The sequence below is a fragment of the Fusarium subglutinans genome, assembly GCF_013396075.1.
Source record: "Fusarium subglutinans strain NRRL 66333 chromosome Unknown NRRL66333_c0000197, whole genome shotgun sequence".
NCBI lineage: Eukaryota > Fungi > Ascomycota > Sordariomycetes > Hypocreales > Nectriaceae > Fusarium > Fusarium subglutinans.
In genome coordinates this window covers 1-22,650 of record NW_023502260.1, presented here as the reverse complement: position 1 = coordinate 22,650, position 22,650 = coordinate 1, and the positions used below count along the sequence as shown (strand labels likewise).

The 22,650-nt window shown below is 46.6% G+C and overlaps 7 protein-coding genes across 7 annotated transcripts; 5 read left to right on the top strand and 2 right to left on the bottom strand.

Moving 5' to 3' along the window:
* Window positions 1-332: 332 nt before the first annotated feature.
* FSUBG_10933 (uncharacterized protein) lies at window positions 333-1,679 on the top strand (the record flags this gene model as incomplete). The annotated part of the gene is made up of 2 exons (XM_036675562.1): window positions 333-849; window positions 901-1,679. 2 exons carry the CDS (start codon window positions 333-335, stop codon window positions 1,677-1,679), a joined length of 1,296 nt encoding a protein of 431 aa, XP_036533567.1.
* A 706-nt stretch (window positions 1,680-2,385) lies between these two features.
* Window positions 2,386-7,711, top strand: FSUBG_10932 (cytochrome P450 monooxygenase; the record flags this gene model as incomplete). The annotated part of the gene is made up of 12 exons (XM_036675561.1): window positions 2,386-3,275; window positions 3,367-3,976; window positions 4,027-4,041; window positions 4,098-4,211; window positions 4,291-4,509; window positions 4,571-5,177; window positions 5,345-5,457; window positions 5,505-5,840; window positions 5,894-6,004; window positions 6,058-6,166; window positions 6,703-7,050; window positions 7,362-7,711. 12 exons carry the CDS (start codon window positions 2,386-2,388, stop codon window positions 7,709-7,711), a joined length of 3,822 nt encoding a protein of 1,273 aa, XP_036533566.1.
* A 1,058-nt stretch (window positions 7,712-8,769) lies between these two features.
* On the top strand, window positions 8,770-9,994 carry FSUBG_10931 (Dehydrogenase reductase SDR family member 7B; the record flags this gene model as incomplete). The annotated part of the gene is made up of 5 exons (XM_036675560.1): window positions 8,770-8,872; window positions 8,940-9,133; window positions 9,187-9,252; window positions 9,306-9,609; window positions 9,675-9,994. 5 exons carry the CDS (start codon window positions 8,770-8,772, stop codon window positions 9,992-9,994), a joined length of 987 nt encoding a protein of 328 aa, XP_036533565.1.
* Window positions 9,995-10,349: 355 nt separating this feature from the next.
* Window positions 10,350-11,526, bottom strand: FSUBG_10930 (uncharacterized protein; the record flags this gene model as incomplete). The annotated part of the gene is made up of 4 exons (XM_036675559.1): window positions 10,350-10,912; window positions 10,975-11,002; window positions 11,130-11,225; window positions 11,422-11,526. 4 exons carry the CDS (start codon window positions 11,524-11,526, stop codon window positions 10,350-10,352), a joined length of 792 nt encoding a protein of 263 aa, XP_036533564.1.
* Window positions 11,527-14,405: 2,879 nt separating this feature from the next.
* Window positions 14,406-14,969, top strand: FSUBG_10929 (30S ribosomal S17P protein; the record flags this gene model as incomplete). The annotated part of the gene is made up of 1 exon (XM_036675557.1): window positions 14,406-14,969. One exon carries the CDS (start codon window positions 14,406-14,408, stop codon window positions 14,967-14,969), a length of 564 nt encoding a protein of 187 aa, XP_036533563.1.
* Window positions 14,970-16,210: 1,241 nt separating this feature from the next.
* FSUBG_10928 (30S ribosomal S17P protein) lies at window positions 16,211-16,750 on the top strand (the record flags this gene model as incomplete). The annotated part of the gene is made up of 1 exon (XM_036675556.1): window positions 16,211-16,750. One exon carries the CDS (start codon window positions 16,211-16,213, stop codon window positions 16,748-16,750), a length of 540 nt encoding a protein of 179 aa, XP_036533562.1.
* Window positions 16,751-17,015: 265 nt separating this feature from the next.
* On the bottom strand, window positions 17,016-18,200 carry FSUBG_10927 (uncharacterized protein; the record flags this gene model as incomplete). Its single annotated transcript, XM_036675555.1, has 1 exon — window positions 17,016-18,200. The coding sequence occupies one exon, from the start codon at window positions 18,198-18,200 to the stop codon at window positions 17,016-17,018; it is 1,185 nt and encodes a 394-aa protein (XP_036533561.1).
* Between the last annotated feature and the right edge of the window lie 4,450 nt (window positions 18,201-22,650).

Sequence of the window (22,650 nt, the reverse complement as noted above, 5' to 3'; positions counted from 1 at the left end):
TGCACGGCGGTAGGAAACTGGCCTAAGTAAAGCATTAGTCAAAAGTGGTTCCCCACTTAGGGCCATAATAGCGCTTGGAAGCAAGCTGTGGTAGGCTGCAATCCGAGAAGATAAGCCGTGTCCAATAGTTAGGTTTTAGTGTCCAAAACCTGTGAGTCTGGAACATCAGTCTAATCCACGTGTCAAGATAGCTGCAGCTTCTTAAGAAATAATTGCTCATCTCAAAGACGTATATAAAGCGTCGGTTTATTCTAGCTAGCATGCCTCTTAAATTCCCTACCCCTCTCTCAATCATCATTATCTCGCAAAACCCATCTAGCAACGATTAAACAATGGAGGTTGCTGAGAAGATTGTGGATTTCGCCAATGACTACCTCAAGGAGGCCGCGGCAGAGCAGGAAGCCGATGCGCGTCAGGCTCAAATTATGACCGCATTGGGAAACATCCAACAAACGCTTAATTCTCTCCAAGACGAGCAACAGCAGTCGACCAACATTGCTATGATTGGAGGCAGTTTTACTAGCATCGAAACCTGGCAGACACGGTATGCAACTGCAAACAAGTTCAAAAATACCAGCGAGATCAACACCTTGATCAATGAGTTCAATGAAAATGCACCAACCTACATCACGAATATTTTCAATGTTCTCAACGGGCAAGGTCTTGGTCCGGGTACGTCTCCTTTGCTCAAGTCATGGCATGACGCTAGCTACAAGAAGATGTACACTCCTGTCAATGGCCAGTACACGTTCACTCTCAAGAACTATCTTGATGACTATAACAGTATCGTCTCATGGGGTATTAGCATGGCTGGCTATGCTTTGATGTGCCAGATCATTGCACTACGAGGTTAGTAACCTGTTATTGCGAAGCAGGGGCCGTCTAACTTGAATCAAACAGTACTCGCAGCCCCTACTATGTCGGCCAGTGATCTCCAGGGAGAAGCTGACCAGTACACGAGCCAATTTACGGCCAACGCAACCGCCGCCCTAGGCGTGGCCTATGACCAATTCCCCTCCTTCGTCAAGAAGTTCAAGCCAAACTACACGGACGTCGGCACAAACCTCAATCAATGGTTCAGAATGTGGCTGCCAGGCCAGCATGTTAAGAACTACGTTGGTTGGACAGGAGATGGTATCAACGCTGAGAATGACCAAAACTACGGTGTCAATGGATACAGCCAAAACTTCATGTACCAGCTCTCCCCATTAGACTGCAACGACGACGAAGGCATCTACCCAGCTGTTGAGTTCCGTTTCGACGAGGCGACCCATCCAATGAACGGGCTTGCAACGCTCATTTCACGTGTCGACGGTGCGGGTGTTTTCATCTACAAGTTCGACGAGGGTGGCTTGAACTCTGTAGGGCTCACCACGACCTTGGATCCCCAGTACTGGGCCGAGGGTGGCACCTTTACTCAAGCACTATTCAATATCCTACCTGTCAGTGCTAAGGACATGGGAAATAACCCTGCTCCGGGCTTTGTTCTCATGCTGGCAAATGGTCCACCTGACAAAGTGGCAGATTGGACTTGGGTCCCAGGTACAGCTTCTCCCCTGCTCTACTGGATTTTGCGAGATGACGGCCTGGATCAATCATCATGGGTACAAACGCCGACGTCTGCCTCCACTGCACCCGGAGATGACTCGGATGCACCGTCACCAAATCCATCAGTATAGTCCTAGTATAAGTTGAAGGGGTAATCAGGCCTTGATATGGGCAGGACCGTAACGAAGAGGCTGTACGTAATGTATTTATATCCTATTAAGTCTGTTTCCAGCTCTAGATAGCGAGTATGGCAACTCAATGTGTAGGCTTACTACATCTCGTTGGTGTATCTGAAGCCCTCTCTCTCAATCAGTCACTGCTAGTTTTAATGTAATTCTAACCGCTGACGTAGGATCGGCCTATATTGTCAGATATCAGGGACGAGAGTGGAGCGGTATATGCAGAAAGGTTCAGCTGAGGTCAATTATTGTCAAATATTGATGCACAGTCACTGGTAGGCCACCAATTAGAGGCTGGCTGTTGCTGGTGGAGGAGCCATAAGCCTGCGTAAACCCTGTGCTAGAATGTGACAGCATGGTAAAAACTTGCATACAGCCAACAACGCAACGAGGCCACGCACCCTCCTGGCTGTATGCCAAGAGGTCACTGAACAGCCGGTCAGAAAATGCTATGTTACGTTGCAAATGAAAATCAGGCTGCCATGGTTGCCAGTCACAAGGTTTCAGTTCCTGTGTGTGTGAATTGATCTCACTGCTACCGATCATCGCTACTCTTCTCATCTCTTTATTTCTGATCCCAATTGATTGACAGCTAGATCAGCAGCTCCCCTCTTTTACATCTTCTTAATCATCTTGAAACTTTTCCGATAACAACCTAATGGCTGCACCGAGAATTATGACTCAATCGCTGCAGATTCAAAAGAGCCGCAGCACCTTGGAAATCGAGGACAAAATCTGGTCAGCTGTGCTCAATGCTGAAGATGGAAAAATCAAGGAAGCTTTCGAAGACATTCTGAGACAGCGAAAACAAGACTCTCTGGATCATTCTCCTGGATCTACTCAACCATCGCCTGGCGCTGATATCGAGGCCAACGATCCACCCGAGGCGAAAGTCACCAGTTGGATGTCATCCATTTACAAGACAATCCAGACGATGCGCCACAAGAACACGAAACCCGAACCCGATATTTCGGGCGATATAGAAGAACAATTGAGATCGATTGCGAATGGTTCCAGATACCTGACTGAAGATGAGGCCAATCGACTCCCAGTTCGTCAACGGGGAGGGCCACTCTCACTGTTGTTTGTTGCCATATGTCTAAGGCACAGCGAAAACGCGAAATATCTACTGAAGAGCCCGCAAATTGACATTGATCTGAGCAAGAAGTTCACTTGGAAAGAATGCACAGTCCTCCACCAGGCAGTAACTGAACGCAACCTTACCATCGTGTCTCATATTCTGAGGCACAGCTCCATGGCGCCTTTGGAGTATATCGATATCGGAGACTGTTTGGGCTATACCCCATTACACTATCTTACAGACGAAGTCGGGATCTCTGGAACTTCTGGCGACAAGGGCATCGACAACATGACGAAAATCCTCACAAAGCTGCTTGATTATGGGGCAGAAATCGACCATACTAGTGATTCGGGCTGGACACCACTTCACAACCTGATACTAGGTGGACCCAGTGAGGCATCTACGGCTTTTCTAAAAAGCCTTCTCGAAGCAAAAGCAGAAGCAAACACAAAGGATAACTATGGTACGTAAGCTGGGCATCCTACAGTCTCAGGCGCTCTACGGGATGGCAGAGAATAACGTGCTTACAGGAGACTCACCACTACATGACGCCTGTAGGAACAGAGACGAATCTGCGATTAAAATGCTACTTGAGTGGGGTGCGGAGCTAGACTGTCTGAACAATGAACACGAGACGCCCCGACAATTGTTTCGTAGCCAGGATCCCTCGAAACCTTTGAACAAAGACCGAGAGGACTTCTTTAGTCGGCAGCTTTCCTTCCTCCAGATTGAAAGCCAAGGACAGAAGACCCTTGGTGATCTACCCCTGGCACATACCGATAACACAAAATTCACCCGGCAAGATTGCATGCACTTTCCGGTCTACTTCAGGCACCAGTTGGCGTACTATGATCCAAAAGCTGACAAGGAGACTTGTCTGTCATGGAGTCCAACTGGCATTAAAGTGTCACATGTTTTGTACCGCCAGCCTGAAGACTCCCAGATGCTAACTGAAGCTGGTGCTGCTGAAGTGTCACCGGATGCAGAAAGATCTGGCGATGATGACGATGATGAGAAGGAAGGAGAAGCTAGCGAAGGCCACGCTCTAGAGCGGACATTTCTTTCTGATTGTGAGTCGGAATTCACAAAGTCAGTTGTGAAGCTATCGCTAGAGACAGAACTTGATGAGCAGCATTCCTGGAAGTGGATTAATTTTCACTCAAACAATGTGAGTTAACAGAAGGGCAGAATGTGTCGGCGCTTACTCAGTATATCTAGATGTCCTGGATCCAGGTAAAGCTATTCTGTCCTGAAAGTCATGTTTCATCATACAAATACTGTCTTTGCAGGACTTCATAAAGGCTAATTTTCGATCTTCGGATTTATCGACTGTTGAGCCTTATGCCTGGCGGTTCTTCGAGAGCAATATTAGAGTTCGAGAAACAAAAGATAACAATGCTCGAGTAAGGAAACCTCACGCTTATGTTAGAAATACCCTTGAAGAACACAATTTATACATATAAGTATCTGACTGCGCGGCAGATCAAGGAGAAGCCAGATACCAAGGAGAGAAAGAATCCACAGAATATTCCGCAGAAGGTACCTGCAATAGGGTCAAGGTCTGAAGGCGCCAAAGGTTTAGGGGACCAAACGACAACCTCTCCTGAAAAGAGTAACCAGCAATCATCTGATACAAAGGAGGTTCCCCCATGGGTCAATGCAGAGTGTTTTGTTAAAGACAGCAGCATGGTAAGCCTAGTTGTAAGTTAAATTCTATCCAGGAAACTTGGATTCAAGAACAGACCAAATAACTTTCCCTTAGCTGCCCTTCCTAGACTTCGAGAGTGAGATGGAGAAAGGAAAAGACGACATTAGCGAGCAGGAGCGAGTTATTCAACGCCGGTACTCTCCCTTTACTGGTATGCACGGGGTTCAACGGTCCCAGACACTTGATGACACAGCGAGCGGTTTCGGTCAAAGCGGCGGTAGCGCCGATGATCTGAGGACAATAGGAGAACAGGTGATCTACAGGTGGTCGAAGGACAAGTCAGAAGCTCAATCGAAGGATGGAAATCAAGATGTCAAGGCCGCAGACTTCAGGACCAAGAGTCCAAGAAAACCGCGTAACTGGCTACAGAAATGGTTTCAGGAACAGGTCAAAGGAGGTGCTGAAGAAGCTGCAGCTGAGAACGACTCGACCTCTCAAGCGTTCGAGGGATTCGAGCTTAGAGCTCTGGGGGGACAAAACGACAGAAGAGTCAACCCAGCCAAGAACGAGACAATCCAAAAGAAAGTCAGGATAGAGGCTGGAACCAACGAAAGAGCAAACGGCAAAAAGGTCAACAGAGCCAAGGACAAAGCCATCCAGCAAGACCTCCGTAAAAGCTGGCTGATGGTGCGCCAACTATGGCTCTGGAAACTCGATGAAAGTATGTCATTATGCATCGATAACACTTGTGCGTCTGTTCTCTAGCATGCAGCTAATTTGAATAAGATACGATCATCACCACTATACCTACTCGAAGTTGTCATACAATGGCTGACGACCTATTCGAGACAATCAAGCAGGGAAATCTATACACCGTTCGGAGTTCAGGAGACCTGATTAAACGTATTGTGTCTGAAACGGTCAAGTTCATTGATGAATTCAAATGGGCTGGACTTGGGCATCATGTGCTGGACATCTTTGAAGGAGAGATTAGTAAAGAGGTAAGACTATGAATACTCTGAGAATACCCAAGCTGAATATTTTTTAGATGGATAAAGAAGCAGGATACTATAAGTATTTCGAAACCACCGTAAAGGACCTCGACTTGGTTAACAAAACAATTTCGGAGGCTGCCCACTCGACATGGCAACTAAAGGACATTCGAGATGAACTTCGTCTCCTACAAAGGCTCTTTGAGACACAACTTGATGTAGTGAAGAAGGTTGCTGAGATGCTTTGGCCGACCAAGCTTCCAGGGAAGCCGAGCCTGACCAAGGATGATCGCCAAACCTTGAGATCAAACTTTATTCGCGACCTGGGGCTTGAGAATCTGATACAGCGCGTAAAGAGACTTAATCAGGATGCTTACACAACGCTTGAAGGGGTATGTAAGTCGAAAGCCGTACCTGAAACACTTACTGACATTTACTTCATCAGGTCAGCACTATCATTCAAGCTATGCAAGCACAAGCGTCCCTCAAAGAAGCTGAATCCGCTAGATTTATGAACCACATAATCCTTCCATTCACTATCGTAACAGTTATTTTTGTAAGTATTTTGGCCTTGGTATCACCGTTTGTCAGCCGCTAATACCAACATAGACCCCCCTTTCATTCCTGACGAGTCTGTTTGCAGTGAACTCTGATGGGTTCCCGCATAACGATGACGGGGAACTAAGAATACCCGCTGACTGGCTGGGATGGAATTTAAGTAAGCAACTACCTTTTGCGCGGTTTTTGTTCTGTTTCTAATAGGGGGCTAGTTGTGGGTGAGCTCCTAGCACTCATCCCTGTGTTTTTACTGGCGTGGGGAATCTACCATCTGCAGCAGAAAGGAAGAAGGGATGCTTTGAAAGATCCGCTGAAGTCAAGACTGTTACACAAGTCGAGACCGGCATCCTCCTAAGTAATTTATGTAAATACAGACCTCCACATTGTCTTTATTACCTTCATGCTAAGACCAACCAGGATAAAAGCTAAAAGTACTGAAACAAAGGAAATTGAATACGACCGCCATTCTCGAATGCGCTTGGACTAATCCATCATCTGCCGTTTCCGATCCCAGGGTCCTGAATCTAAATCATCGGCAGTTGAATGTGCGGGGAAATTTGTTGCACTATTTCCGAGCCATCCGTAGTGTCCTGCGCTTTCCGAATGGTTTTATGTGGCTATGAGTCGGGATAGATGCGTAAGCAGACGAGTTTGTAGACGTGTAAAGCAACTATAAAAGCTTCCGCTATACTCTAGTCTTTCCTTCACGCCTTATTATGCGTTTTATTGCTAAAATGTCACTTGAGCTTGAATCGTCCATCATCTGGGCCTTGAGCCTGCCCATGCTTCTCCAAACGTCGACTGTCGTAGGCGCCTTGGTACTTGGATACATTGTTTACTATCGATACCTCCACCCACTGGCCAAGTACCCTGGTCCTCCCCTCGCCTCGGTCACCAACTTGTGGAAGACCTACCATCTTTGGAACTTGCGTCTCCCGCATATGCTTGTTCATCTGCATGAGCAGTATGGCGACGTCGTACGGGTCGGAACAAATGATTTGTCGTTTCGCAATCCCGATGCTGTCAATACCATCTATAAGGCAGGTAGGCAACTACAAATGACGGGGTTTTATGATGGATTCACGACTTTCAATCCCAACTTGTTTGTAACACAAGACGAAGAGGTATGTCAACCCTTGTCCATGAATGGGCGTTTAATTAAGTCTAAATATCAGATTCACGCCATCAGGCGTCGCCAAATGGCCCATGCCTTCTCCCTGAAGTCCATTAAGGAGATGGAGCATTTCGTCGACCGCCATATCCTGAAACTGAGGAATAACCTCGATCACTTCTCCGACACAAAACAAGTGTTGACCTCAAGGACATGATTGCTTTTTATGTCTTTGATGTACTAGGCGAGCTCGCCTTCAGCAGAAGTTTTGACTCTCAAGATGAAAGAGACATAGCCCGGCTGCCACCCATCAACGGCCATATATACCTTGCTTGCATGATGGGAATGACACCGGAAGCTCTCCTGTGGATCAAGAAAGCCCTACCTTTCATCCCAATTCCATGGCTGCGACGTCTGTTTAACGCTCGTGCACAACTTCGAGATCTGACTGCGGCGTGTGTCCGCCAGAGGATTGAAGCTGGTCCCAGCGGCCGCAAGGACCTTCTTTCGTGCTTGTTGCTCGCCGTTGACCCTGAGACTGGGTCCAGGCTTACCGAGTTGGACATAAATACCGAGGCCTTTGCAATGATGTAGATGACATTGCCTGTATCTCCAGCTTCCTTCTCACCAATCACAGTGTCGCCGGGTCTCATACCACGTCAGGCACCCTGACGCTCCTGTTCTCCCATTTACTGCAAAACCCCAAGGCCTTGCACAAGGTTATCCAAGAATTAGATTCGAACTTGTCTAATAATACAGGTCGAGTCATATCTTACAACGCCCTCGAGAAAGACCTACCATATACATGGGCATGCATATACGAAAACTTCAGAATCAACCCGGTGTTTACTATGCCATTACCCCGGAAGATCATGACTCCTGGTGGACTCGAGTTCCAGGGATGCCAAATACCTCAGAAGGTGAGATTGAACAACCCAGTAGATTCATCCAGGTCTAAGAATAGATAGACCACTGTTTTTGCTTTGAACCACGTCGTTCACCATAACCCATCGGTTTGGGGACAAGACCACGACCAATTCATCCCAGATCGCTTCCTTGGACCCCATAGTAAAGAGCTCCAGGGATGTTTATCGCCTTTTAGTACTGGACATCGCATGTGCATAGGCAAGAACTTGGCGATGATGAATATTTTAAAGGTGCTTTCTACGGTACTGAGAAACTACAAATTGAAAATGATCCACCCGGAAGAACCGGTTGATACTTTGAGCGTCGGCATTTCTGAGAAGAAGGGAGGATTAATGTGCAGGATATCGAGAAGGTAACCTTGGTTGGCAATGTCAAGGCCGAGGCAAACCCGAGGCGTCTAGATAAGCAAGGTACTATTAAGACACAAGTATATGTACACGTTGTAAGTTGGCCTGGAGTGCACCCGAAATGCCGATCCAGAGCGAATTCGTCAAGATGGTGCAGCATCGGGTCGGAAGGGTATCGGATCTAGGGAGTTGGGTGCCCAGGAACTGAAAGCGTCTGTGGTGGCACGGGACTACCTGTCATCACTGTTACCTAATTCAAGTCATCAGCACTAGCGAGACTCTATGGCAACTATAAAGACACTACTCAGCTCTTTGAAAGGACTCCCCCATCTATCGTAGTTTACTTCCAAAGCCTTCAACTCCACATTTGTTCTCAACATGGCAGACCAGCAGCCTCCCCGCATTCACAATGAGATCTACCCATTCCTCCATCCATCAAAATTCAGGAATTCTTTAAAAGGAAAGGTTATTCTCATTACCGGTACGCATCTCGGAAAAGAACTCTTCTCTGGCTTGAGACCTTGTTTCTGTTACCTAACGCTAAGTAGGTGCTCTTGGTACTATTGCCGGCGCCACCGCTGAATGCTTCGCCACTACTGGTGCCCGTCTCTTCCTATCCGATATACAGCCTTCGCTGCCAGATTCTACCAAGCATCGTCTTTTGTATCTTGGTGCTGATGAAGTGCATTATTGGCGCTGCGATGTCGGAAACCCCAAAGAGTGCGAGGATCTGGTCAAACAAGTAAGCCATGTTCAGCAATACGCCATGAAATATTCATTAACGAATATCGACAGGCTACCTTCACCGTAGGCAACATTGATGCCCTCATTAATGGTGCCGGAGTTGTTGGTGTCCGCGTGGTAAGTGTCCTACCCATGGTATTTACAAGGGAAATGCTAAACAGTATGTACAGTTCCATAAGCAAGACCCTGCTCTTTTCTTCCGAGACATGGCAATCAACTTCAATGGACCCCTGGTCCTGATGCGTATGGTCCTGCCTGGATTTATTGAGAGACGCCAAGGGTGCGTGATCAATATCGCTTCCAAGGCAGCCACTGTAGACTTTCCATTCAACATTAGTTATTGTACCAGCAAGGCGGCTTTGGTCAAGTTGACGAGCGTCCTTCAGGCCGAAGTGGATGAAGTTGCTCCATCATCTGATATCAATCTATACGCGATCCATCCAGGCGCGGTGCGTTCGGGCATGAAGATAGCAGGTGAGTGGGCACTGAGTCCTATCAATCCTTATAACATATACTGACACAACATGTAATGCCACTAGATGGCCATCATGACGCTGCACTAGCAGAGTTTCCTCAAGTCTTCTCCCGCTTCGAGGAGTGGATGAAAAGGTTCACTGGCTCGCCGCACTTGGCTGGCATGTCATGTGTAGCTCTCGCAACCGGTATTGCGAAGGATGCGCTTAGGGGCAGATATTATGATGTTGAACAGGATCTGGAGGATACAATTGCCCAGACAGCATTGTTGAAGGCGGATCCGCTGCTTCACACTCTGCATATTAGCATGCTCGGGTCATTGGAGCGAGAGGAGGGTGCTATTGCCCAGAAGCCGGAGGAGAGGTTCGACTTCCCTGGGTTCTAGAACTAAATGAGAAGGGATAGATTTATGAGAACTTGGAACTATTTTAATAGGTTTAGTGAAGGGGCTATAAGACAGAACTCTGGAACAGGTTATTGAAGTTCTCCGTTGCCGTCTAGTCGTGGGCTGATATAGGTATACTAATTACATCCCCCCCGATTCTATCTCTTCGGCCTGATTGTACCATACATAGGGCAGCAAGCGCCATAAAGGCAGTTATGCAAGGTTTTGGGCTTGAGTGACAAAAATAATTGCCAGTAGTGAAGCCTTGCTCCAAATATCCCGTAATTGGACTTTCGAATGGCATAATAGCCACAATAGTAAAGTCTCCAATACCTCATACGAATGAACTACAGTCTCAGAGTAAGGGATATACATTAGACATGATGCTTCTCGTAATTCGAATCTCTTCTTCCAACTCGATGATACGCTCTCGAGCGAGGTCAAGTACTTGACCCCTACTCAAGACCTGCCCTGAACTCGGCGAGCTGTCTCTATCAGCTAGGGTGTTTGTTCTCGACGCGGGCAGCACTGCTAGAAGACTTTCGAACTGCGCCTTGAGTCGAATTCGATACTGCTTCTCGGCCAGGTGATGACATTCTCTGACGTGTGCTGGCGTGTCTGAAGTCACCTTGTATCGGCGGGTTTTCGGCTTGCGTGATGCTGCTCGGAGTTGGATCTCGGTCATCTGTGGAACCTGGATCGTTTGCGTTGGTGAAGTATTCTGTTGTGCTGTCGCAGAGGAATCTTCAATGGTTCTGTTGGTGGGGGCTAACATGCCGGCGTCGTGACTGAGGGTTGTTGTAGAGTTCGGCAGGTAGTTGAAAGGGTAACAAGTTTGCATATAATCGACAAGCTCCGGTGAGCTGGACGTGTTGGAGAAGTACTCATCCACGTCCCAAGTGAGGTTCTGAGCAGAGCCTGTTGACGGAACCACGTCAGTCAGCATCAAAAGTGTCAGCTTGGAAGGAGGGGCGACTTACTCTGCTCAGTTGCTAGGTGAAGAGGCATCTGATTGGTGAGTTAGTATAGCTCATGCTCTTGATCAATATGGGTGGCATGATGGAGAGCTAATGTAGAAGCGGTGCTGGGTAGATAACGGTGTGAGAGCACGACAAGGATGTAAGGGATAACCTACTAGGGGCTGATGGTCATCGGCGCTTTGCTGCAGGGTGTCGGAGGTGCAACCAAATTCCAGGGCAGCCATCTGGAACTGCAGCTGGTCGTTGGTGGGCTGATTGTTGGTTTGGTCAAACGATTTATATAACCTTTTGCCAGATGAAATGGCTTGTTATTGATCAAGCATGCAAGACAACAGGCACTGCCTGGCTGTTAAATGAATATTATTATCGTGGTATGCCGTGACTGAAGCCCCGCTGCAATTAATATCCAGTTCAATAGCCCAGCCCTGTACCGAGACAGTGGCGTACCGCGTGCCATGTCGACCGATTCCGGGACTTGGCGATCGATCGATCGTACGTTCGCGACCCTCCCAACAGAACCAATATCCTATGCTCATCGTATTTTAGCAACATGATGGCGTCGGGGAGCCGGGCTTGCGGCTAATTCCGTCTCCCTGCGTCAGCAAATCGATTCTGGGCTGTGAAAGAGTCTAGACCAGTCCATGTGCTCGTTGGGCTGAGGTCTAGAGTGGGTCATGGTCTGGGACACGTCATCAGAAGCGGGGTTTACGAGCTTAAAGAGCGAAATTCAAGAGCCAGTCAGCCCAGAACGATGGGAAGCTCTGGGAATGCCCTCTGATTCATCAAAAATTGCCGTAAACCAAGTGTCAATTTTGAAAACCAAAGATCTGGCCTAAGCAAATAATTAACCTTATTTAGCTTTCTTTAAATTAAACAGTACTATAGCTTTCACTCTAGCCACCTATAAGTCGTAACCCGTCTCGCACCTGTTAAGTGCTCGTCCCTCACCCAGCCCTCAATCACCGACCGCCACACTTGCTATCCCTGGCAGGACATCTCCAGCTATGTTAAAGCTCACAACCAATCCCATTTGAGGCCTTTATGGGGCTGCGATGTTATGTTCGGCATTGCTTTTTGACGGCACAGCACGCCACATCCTCCGATTCCTGTTGTAACTTTCTTGATTCGGGATCGGAGCAGTGGTGAGTCATTGAATTCACAAAATTCCAGCTCTGATGAGGTGCAGATGATCTTACAGGACAGGTTCAAGAGCTCTGCCTTTTAGCATATAACCATGCATATTAGGGAATGTGTGCATTGGCTTAGAAAAGGCATGAGTAGCTCTGGGTGCGTTTCCCATTATCCTTTATGATTATTCCTTCACTATTACAAAGACAGTGTCGCGACCTTTTCATCTTCTGCAGTGATAAAAAACTGTGTCGATTGTGAGTGCAGGTATCACGGCCGTGATTGGACCTCCATAGATGACCTGTCGAGGTCTTAACAAGAGAACGGGGGTAAGCAGCAATAGAGCCAAGCCACTTAAGCATATCGTAAGACTTTAAATAAAGTATCACCAAACTCCCGGCGCTAACAGTCAACGTGGCACATCGAGGGTCACTGAGATCGGCAGGACGTGAAGTTGTTACATGACTATCAATTTTAAATTCTAGTAACCTCTCTTGAATTTCCATCATCAGTCAGTGTTGCGCAACGGAGGTGCAAAACCGATGATGTGAGCACCATATCTCCACCAAGCAATTGATGGAATGACTGGGCATGTAAGATTTAGATTCTCAAGTCCCGGGTGGCAGAGTAGTCTAAACCCCGCCATGGGGCATTGCTCTGTTCGCCGAATAATCTAGTCCCCTGCGAGCATGTAGCTGCTTACGCATCTGACACCACGGATACCCCTAAGTCACTGCCTGAATCCTGAGAACCTGGTTGACTTCAGCCCTTCTAACGGAAACTCAGCTTCGCTAGCATTGATGCATCGGACTCTACCCATTTTCGGAAATCGTATCGTCAAAGGCAAAATTGTGGCTTACTGCCATCATCATATGATGGTAAAACATGCTCCCTTCCCCGTAAGCCCAATAGGTTATCCAGAATCCTGTTTCAGCTACGAGTCGGGAAAGGCGGCGGTCTAGACCACTAACCCCTGATATGATCCTTGCATTTGCTGCTACGTTCCATCTTAGATATCTCAGAGGAGTAAAGAGAAAAGATGACTGCTGATGAGGAAGATTAGAGCAGGAGATACAAAAGGGCTGGCTTTAGTGGCTGCACAGATACTGGCAGAGCATGCGAATACCTGATCTACATGTCTACAAGCTTCTTATACAACAAACACAAACTGAATAAAAGCACACAACATAGTAAGTAGAGCATTCATCCCTGTTTAAATTGGTTGAAGACTAAGAGAGTTTGTCAAGTACCGACTACCATGCATACATATCCGTCTGGCTTTGTTGAAAGCACGTGGCATCAGCACCCAGGTCATTCTACCTATCCATCACCACCCGACACTCATTTCGGCTTCCATGGCTTTGGCTCGTCGAACACACTTATTGACGGTCCAAACGATACTATTCAGCTCGATCCTTGGTTCTGCCAGAAGTGGCTAGATAAGTCTGGGGATGTGCAAACAGAAGCTCCTGTCAACTTAGTCCACGGCCAGGGCTCCTCCGCAACAACACAGTCAGAATATGGCACCCAAACTCAGGCTCAGTCTAGCCAGGAATATCATTCAGACTCAAGGTCAAAAATTCAACAGCATAAAGGTCCTCATTCACAGAAGACCACAACTAGCACACAGCAAGGTTATTCTTGCAACGGCGGTCAGAACCAAAATCTTATGCAAGAGAAAGCATTACGTATTCGCGAGAGGAATCGAAACATTGCTCGCAAATATCGAGAACGCAAGCAGCATGAAGCAGAGGTATTGGAAGCTCATAGGGAGAGATTGCAAGAGGAGAATGCAGTCCTGAGGGACCGGTGTAATGACTTGAAACAGGAAGTACTGGATCTTAAGAATCTTTTACTGCAGCATACAGAGTGCAATTGTAATATGATCCAGGCTTTCATCGCTACAGAGGCCAAGAGGTCACTGTATAGTCTTCTTTCATCAAGCTCATTAAGTTAAGCGCTTGTAGACATAAGGTTTGACTGAGCGAGAGGTGGCCTTTTTATCAAGTCCTTCATGTCGCGCCATGAGATATAAACTACAGCAGATTCCAAACTATGGGTACAACTACTTAAAACTGGACATTGGTGTACTTCCTTATAGCCCTTGCTTCCTATTGATAGGAGTAAGACACGTGATAATAATACGTATATATTAGGCTGCAATGCATGCTGACAGAAGACTCTCCCATTACGCCTTTCTAAAATCTGTGGACACAAGACCTGTAAGCCTTCTGATTGAATCATCTTACTTTTCAAAACTGCTATACAGCAAGAAATTGGTGTTGCTGATGCTTGAGCTGATAATGGCATCTTCCGACAACACGATCCACCAAGCGTTGGATAACAACTCCGATGATCAGAAAGACCTTGGTCGGGCAATTTATATGCACCGCCTCGCGCTTGATTTCCGAAACCACTTCCACAATACTAGAGAAGCACAGTCAATTGAAGAGGCAATAGACATGGCCGAAACTCCTATCCTTATCGCATCAGATTCCAATCCTAACCAGCGCTGCTACTGCCCCAGCCTTGCCCTGGTACTCGGGGATCAGTTTTGCTACTCGGGTCTCCCCGACCCTATCAAACATGCTATCGAAGCAGCTCACCGAGCCTTAGAGCTAGCCCCAAAAGGTTGTTTAAACCGGCTATGCTATCTCAATACTTTATCCTACATGCTATATGACCAGTTTGGGATCTCGAACAATCATGATAGTTTGAGAGATTCTCTCAAGGTTATTGAAGCCGTCCAGGAATGCCCAGAAAGTCACCCGGATAGACCAGAATACGTAGACCATTTCGACCTTGTTCTGGTGCTTTGGTCACTTTTACTGGCTCTGTCTCTGTCCAAGAACTTGACCGTGGCTTGAAGCATGTGAGACAGTCTGTCAACAGCCTATCGGACGATTACCCCAACAAAGCACAATACCTATCGACCTTTTCAGAAATGCTCCATTTCCAGTATTGCAACACGCTAGGTGAAGTTGACCCTTCGGAAGCTATACAGGCAGCAAAGGATGCCATCGCGGCAGTCCCCGAGCGTAGCCCGGAAAGAGCATTCTATTTGCATTCTCTTGGGAGGCTCCTTGCCGACAGATGAGACTACACCCAATTATCGAGCGATATTGATGAAGCTATTCACCTGGCGAGACAGGACACAACAGAGTTTTACGATTATGATAAAGACTGGGTCTCCCGCGGGATTGACTTGGGGCGTTTCCTTGTAGGTCGTTCTGCCGCTACAGGGTCACTTCAAGACTTCGACGAAGCCATAGAGATCGCTCGTGAGATTCTGAGGATGCCTCTGAATGATCACAAGCGACGATTAGGAGATCCCTTGATCTTGCTAACCGGCTGAGCCAGCGACACGTGAGAACCGGATCACTATCGGACCATGAGGAGACAACAAAGGTCGTTAAAACCAATCTCTCATTGGCCCCAGACGATGATCCGGCTCGAATACATGCTTTCCATATTCTCAGTACCGCCATAGGTGATCGTTATTTCCTATCGGGGTCAATGGATGATCTTGATGAATCTATCATGCATGCCAAAAAAGCTGTGGAGACAACACCGATGACATCGACAGATTGGCTGCGCTGCCTAGCAAATCTAGGCTCTAGCTTTGCTACAAGAGTACCGCCAGACAGGACGACTGGCAGATCTTGACGAAGCCATCAGAATCTTGGAGACAGTATTGGACCAAACTCCCGAAAGAAACCACATGTGGATAGGGGTCGTGTCGTGCATAGGAAACCTATTCACCAATACATATGAAAGATTGGGGAAGGCTTCTGACTTGACAAGATCAATTGAGCTGGCGAAAACTGCTCTTGAAAGATGCCAACAAGGCAGCGAGAGCCGAGGGAGCTATCTCCACAGACTATCAACTGCGCTTGTACATCGTTTCAAACGCAACAGGTCCATGGCAGATCTTTAGGCTTCTATAGATCTTGGTTACCAGGCGCTAGAAGCAACGTCCACCAATGAAGTGAATTACTCAACCTTGCTGGATGGGATAGGAGTAAGTGTAGGACTGAAATACAAAGTCACAAACGGCTTATCAGACCTGCAAGAAGCTATTCACTTCGCTAAGAAGGCCGTTGATGCTATGGGCGAGACGCATCGCTACAAGACCGAGGCCCTCAGCAACGTTGGCGAATATCTTCTGAAGCGGGCAGCGACCACTAGGTGCAAGGATGATGAACAAGAAGCAACACGCTTCTTCCAGAAAGCAATCATGAAGACTCAATCATCAGTCAAGAGTCGCATGGAGGCTGCATGCCGCGTTATTTTCATCTACACGTCTCGATCAGAGTGGCAACTAGCTTATCAGGCAGCGGTGCTGGCCATTGACTTACTGCCCCAATTGGCAATACGCTCGCTAGGAAACACCGACAAGCAAGAGCTATTGACTATTGCGGCTGGCCTATCTTCACACGCCGCTGGACTGGCGCTTCAACTTGGCAAAGTACCCATGGTAGCTCTCAACATGCTTGAGAGAGGTCGTGGAATGATTGCATCGTCCCTGGATGACTTACACATGAACCTTGACAATGTTAAAGCAAAACACCCTGATCTGGCAACGAGAATTGTTTCTCTGCGCAACCAATTAGGACGAGACGAGATTCCAATGGAATCAGAATTCTGATAAACGGCATGAGGCTGGTCATGAATTTGATAAACTTGTTGCCGAGATCCGCCGTCAAGCTGGCTTTGAAGACTTCTTGCTTCCGCCCACTGAGCCACAAGTTATGGTAGCCGCTAAATATGGTTCCATATTCACGATGCAACGCCATTATAATCCAACCGCATCAGATTCGAGCAATAACATTGCCTAATTTCGACCATCACACCATGGTTGACTTTGTTGTGGATGGTACCCTACGAAGCCTAGTCGCCTCAAGAATACTAATCTAGACGTATCCAAGTTCTTTGAGAATCTCCATTTCAATATCCTCGTTTTCCTGCTTGGTAAAGACGCCAACGTCTTCAACACCGGCCTTCCGGACCCATCCGACTTGCACATCCGGTGACAGCTCGACCTTTTCCCTCTCCAGCCACCTTGCCTGGAAACGTCGGCTGACATTCTTCGTTGGGCAACTTTTCTTTGACACATCCATTGCCCGGAGCGCCTCCAATAGCTTCATGGCGGATTTGCCTCCCGCCAACAAATGACGTGACTGTTCTTTGAAGAGTGTGTAGTATGTGAAGTGTAGATTGGAGGACCCCAGCTCTGCATCTTTGTGACCATACTCGTATGCAAAAGGAAAGAAGCCAGCCATCTCCCAGTCGATAATAGCGGCTATGTTCCATTTTCCACTGTGGGCATTGTCGCGCTTTATGAGGATGTTGCGAGGCTCGAGATCATCATGGCAAAAAACGACATGCTTTCGAAGTTCAACAAGGTCAGAGCTAGTTAACTCAACCCGGTCGACATTTTCGATCTTAGACTCTACAACGAAGCTGTTTGAAGTACGCGTAGCACTGAAGTTGGTTTTGTCGGGAGAAGCACTGCCCGCAAGCTTCGCCAGAAATCCTGCTATATCGGAGTGATAACCAAGCTCCGGGCCGCCAATGAAGGCCATCTTGCCGTCGCAGTAGTAAGAAGTTCCTTCTAAAGTCTTTTGGGCATGCTCGCTATCCAATGTGAGATTTTGCAGCTTGGAGACTGCGTCAATAACTGAGCTCATTAAATCTTTCTGTGCTGGGCCATCAATCTTGTCCCACTCTTGCTCTAGGGTGATGGCGTTAGAGATAAATTCAGTGACTGAATATTCAAGCCGCTGTCCTTGCGCAGTGGAGGTTTTACCAACGTCCAAGACGCGAGGTACAAGGTCAGGCAACTGGAAATGGGCGAGCTTCTGGAGAGCAGCCACCGTTGAGAATCGGTCGCTGGAAGACTCTAGACGGACCAGAACATGTTCCGGAGAACCGGCGGCGGGAGTGTTCAGGTGGATACTGAAAGTACAGGTCGTGAAGTTACTTAAGATAACGTTACATCTTTCTTTGACTGTGTTCTCCAAGTTGGACACGGAATCCTTTATCATAGGAATGCCAGACAGGATGTTGTAATCGGGAATGAGGTTTTCGGTCGCCATCTTTAGATAAACAAAAATGTGCGACGAGGAAGAAGATAGAGTTAAGTCAATCAGAGGACACGTATGGGTATTTATAAGAGAGACCACGCAGTAGCACAGGTCACGTGAGCATACGCAGTACTTGCATCACATAAGTTTGGGAATTAATAGGCGAAGCCGACGGTCAACACACCTGATAATGCAAGCCCCACTTTACCGAGCCTGACCTAAGATGGGCGCCTGCATAGACCTGCCACAGACCTCTGAGCCAAGTCATGTCATATTCAATAAGTTTCAGTAAACGAACTCAAATATCTGCTCGAAAATCCTTTGCACGGAAACCAAAATTCTATGCTATAACAATCACCTGTTAATCATTTCTTCCTCCGAAGTTCCCATTGACTCCCACTACGAGATAAAAAACAGACACTGCCATAACAAAGGGATGCATTTGTATAGGTTCATTCATGCTTACTCAAAATGGGCCTTGCTGTAGAAAGTTCATTATATGAACTTATCATTCGACTATGTAAGCGAATGTAAGACTATCGCGATTCCGCAGGTACCATAGGCACCTCCAGTCAATCGCTTTACTAAATGAATGGACGTACAAGTAAAGATTCCTGGTTGGAGGTATCTTGAACTGTACAAGAAGGTAATTAACATAGTCATCTGCCCCCGGTTGTTGCCCAGCACGCAGCCACTAGATCTAACGTCTCCTTACTAACCACCGGAGACACTTAGAATGTGGTGAACCATGGCCACACCGAATCAGTTGTTGCATTGACATTTCTTAGATGCGCCAGAGAAGTTCAAACCACAACTTGAACACGTGTTCCTGTCAACAAGCGGCTCAATAGTGAGTGTAGCCACTTGAAATGAAAGGAATAAGCTATGTCCGCGATCTTGCATACTGGAGACTTACTGATTGTAATTTTGAATGCTCCGCGCGAGGTTGAATTCTGAAAGTATGGAATTGTTTTGAGAGATGTTGAGAGGTTGTTTGAGGTTAAATTTGACGAGAAGGTTACAGCCCCTTTATACCCATTGTTGTGTAGGATTTACCTGCACATCTTGTCTCTCATTAGAAGACTGCCCGATTCTCATGTTGTAGCCGCTGACGATATCAGTTGAGGCAGGGGTGGATTAAATGTGTCGCACAATGCATCTAATTCCGTGGGGGCAGGCGGCGGTAGGCTGGACAACATAGCACAGAACACATTTGCGGAACGTATTTGTTACTTGACACAACCTCATCCAACAGGTTCCCCAATCCTGGGAAGCTATAAGCTCTCCAAAAACCTTTTCAGCTGATCATTTGCTACTGAAATTCCTTTTGTTGTGGCCTCAAACCTAACTTTTGACTTCCTGGATAAAGACAAATCGTCATAGACTACAAGAGTGATACTATTCGGGAAGGAGTTGCGAGGCTTGTGTAACACGAGCTGGTAGATAATTCAACGAACGAAATAAGAGGAGCCTGCATATCGTGGCTTGATAGGCGGCAAACGTTTCCGCATATTCTTGAGACAGCCTCGCTAAACATGGGTGTTGTGGAGGGGCTGGTATGAAGTAGCCATGTGTTAGCACGTAATTGGTTAATTTCTCACCGGGTCATGTAGTACAATGGCTTAAGGTGGCTCCATGTTAGTACTCTCACCCTACTACTTGTTATCCTGAACAAAATGTTGTTTAGCGTATTTTGCGTTGAACAAGGATTAAGCAGACTGGCCCTAATCAGAAGGTCGCAGCTGCACCTTTCACAATGGGCAGTGCTGCATGTGATCTTTTAGCTTTCTCGTATGATTTCAAGGTGATTGATAAGCAGCTCCTGAGTATCCGGTTTTTTGAGGCTCTTGCGGCTGAAATCTTTGCACTTGAGTTGGTGGCTGGCTTCACCGCACCATGTGACCATAGAACTGAGACACCAAACCGCATATTGGTGTTGTGATAGCTCCTGGTTGTTTTCTAGCTTTTTTTTCGGTGACATCATAAGATGGGCGACGATGTTTTGTAATCGGCCGTTTTGCAACCAGTACTGCCAGTCGTTTTCCAAGCCAGGACTAGAAACCAACCTAGGTTCTCGGAGCTTATAGGAGTAACATATCATTCTGAAAACATTTCCGAATTGAAAAGAACAAAAATGTGCTTTAAAACAAGATAAGACGCAACTCGGACTTGCGTGGTATGATTACAAAGCATGATACAATGATTTACCCCATTTTCTACTCTGAGATATCTCCTCGCCACAACATCTGGAAGCACTAGTCCATCTACTCTGTTCGTTTGGAAGTGATAGGCCACAAATAAGAGACATGAGCAGCGACTTATGTGTTTCTCCGCCAAATGTTCGTTCTTCTCCAAGCCATGCTATTTACTAATGAACTTTCGCGGGTGGATTACACCGAATAAACATTATAAAGTACAAACTCGCATGTACTCATGGTCGTCTCCCGACTTCACATATACTAATTGCAGCCATAAGAACCCCCTTTCGTCAGTAAATGGCGGGATGCAGTCTTCGGCTGTAGCCTGGCCAGCTGTCGCCTTCCACGTGCCTTCGCTCAATTCAATTCCTATAAGGTCCAACTCTACAGGGACACACTCGCCTTGTAGCAGCAGACATACTTTCTTGAGTATGTGGTTGATGATACGTGGCAGGATCTTCAAGGTCGCAGATGGAAGCATACCAAGCAAAGTGAGCGGCTAACGCGCATCAACCATGGCTCCAAGAATAACAGTGGAGGATCGATTTTAGGTGTTGTAATTGTAAGCTGCACCTGCGTCATAATCACCAATAGTCTTGCCGATTTATTGGGTGACATCTAGGTGAGGAAGCGACAATTAGACTTTGTTCCAGGCAGATAAAAAAGGGAGTGAGGTTTCTAGTTCTCTCCTCTACTCCTATTGCGGCATAGATAGATAATATTGGTGTGGAGACAGCTAGGCTAAAGACATCTAGCTAGCAAACTGTTTTGCAGACTGGGCATGGGAAGTCAGATGGGCCAGATTTTGTTGACATGTCAGCTATCACAACCCAAAGGCAGACCAGAGCCGGCATGGGTTTCGCCAGTTGCTGCAACCCTAGACGGTCCTTGGCAGCCTCAAACATGTCACTCCCGGCATGGCGGGCCGCTCCATAGGTTGCTCACTTGGCACCAGGCCTGAACCCTACCAATCCCTCTTTGATTAGTAAAGTACTACATTTTTACATGACCACGACGCTCCATTCCGATATAATAACCTTATAAATCTTAAGTCAACGTGATTCGTTGTCTTGGAATGGATTTGTATGAGCTACCTGCGCTAATCCGCCTGTATAGAGGCCATATAGCCGAAATTGTATGTATTTCGTCTAATATCTCTGTACAGTGTCCTCAAATAGACAGAGCTTCAAACAGCAACCACCTCAACCGTTTCGTAGCATGCCCAACGGAAGAGACAAAACACACACTGTTTTTGTTTCTGTAACCTTGATCGATCTCATATCAGATGAAGATAGACGAAATTCCGCGTCTAAAAAGAATCATTTGAGTAGTGTTGCAGAGTGTTTAGACTTGAGCTGGGCCTGCAGACCCACCAACCCGTCCTTTCCTTCGCACCATATGTCCTACCAGTATTTATTACATGCTATATCCTGAGGTGGGAATGCTGCCCTTTCCCTTTCCTTTACTATTCTTGGGCTTCTTGGCGACAATCTTGGTAGGAAGCTTGATGGCAGATGGCTTGGTCGTCGAAGCAGGTGCAGAACCGATACCGGAGGGGTGGGAACCAGGAGCAGGAGACTTTCCGGAAGCAAGCGCTTTGAAATACCCCTCAGCAGCATCCTTGGTCGATTTGATAGGTCCGCAGCTCTTAGCAGCAGAAGTATCACTGGCATGAACAGCGCAAGCAGTGTGGAAGAGCCACGGATCCTCCTGCGATACCTCATGACCTTTCTGGAAGCCGGCTAGACTAAAATAAGATCCAGCGTCAGCCTTTCCGGAGTATTCCTCCTGATTGTAATTCTTGTTATAAACTTCCGGGTCCTTGAAGGAGATTGTCTTTCCCGTCTTTTTGTTCTTAGTCTTAAAGAACTTATTAAAGCTATTAACTTGTTCTTACTTAATACCCTTAATAGTAGCAAGCTCTTCCTTCTAAGGATATTTCTTATACTTAAGTAAAGTAAAGTAGAGTTTAGTATTACTATTACTACTATAATATAAAATAATATAATGTAGTTAATAAGTATATAATACAAATAAGTATATAATGCACTTTTCCCTTTTATATCTAACTTTTTATCTAATTTAATAATTCTTAATAGCTAAAAATGCTATAACCTTTAGATAAAGCTAGAACTTTCCTTATACTTTAAGCCCTTTAAAATAATTTAAAACTTAGTAATTAATATATTATAAAGAACTATAAGATCTCTAAGCCTAGGCTATATTATTATAAAAATAGTATTTAATTATAATATAATTTTATT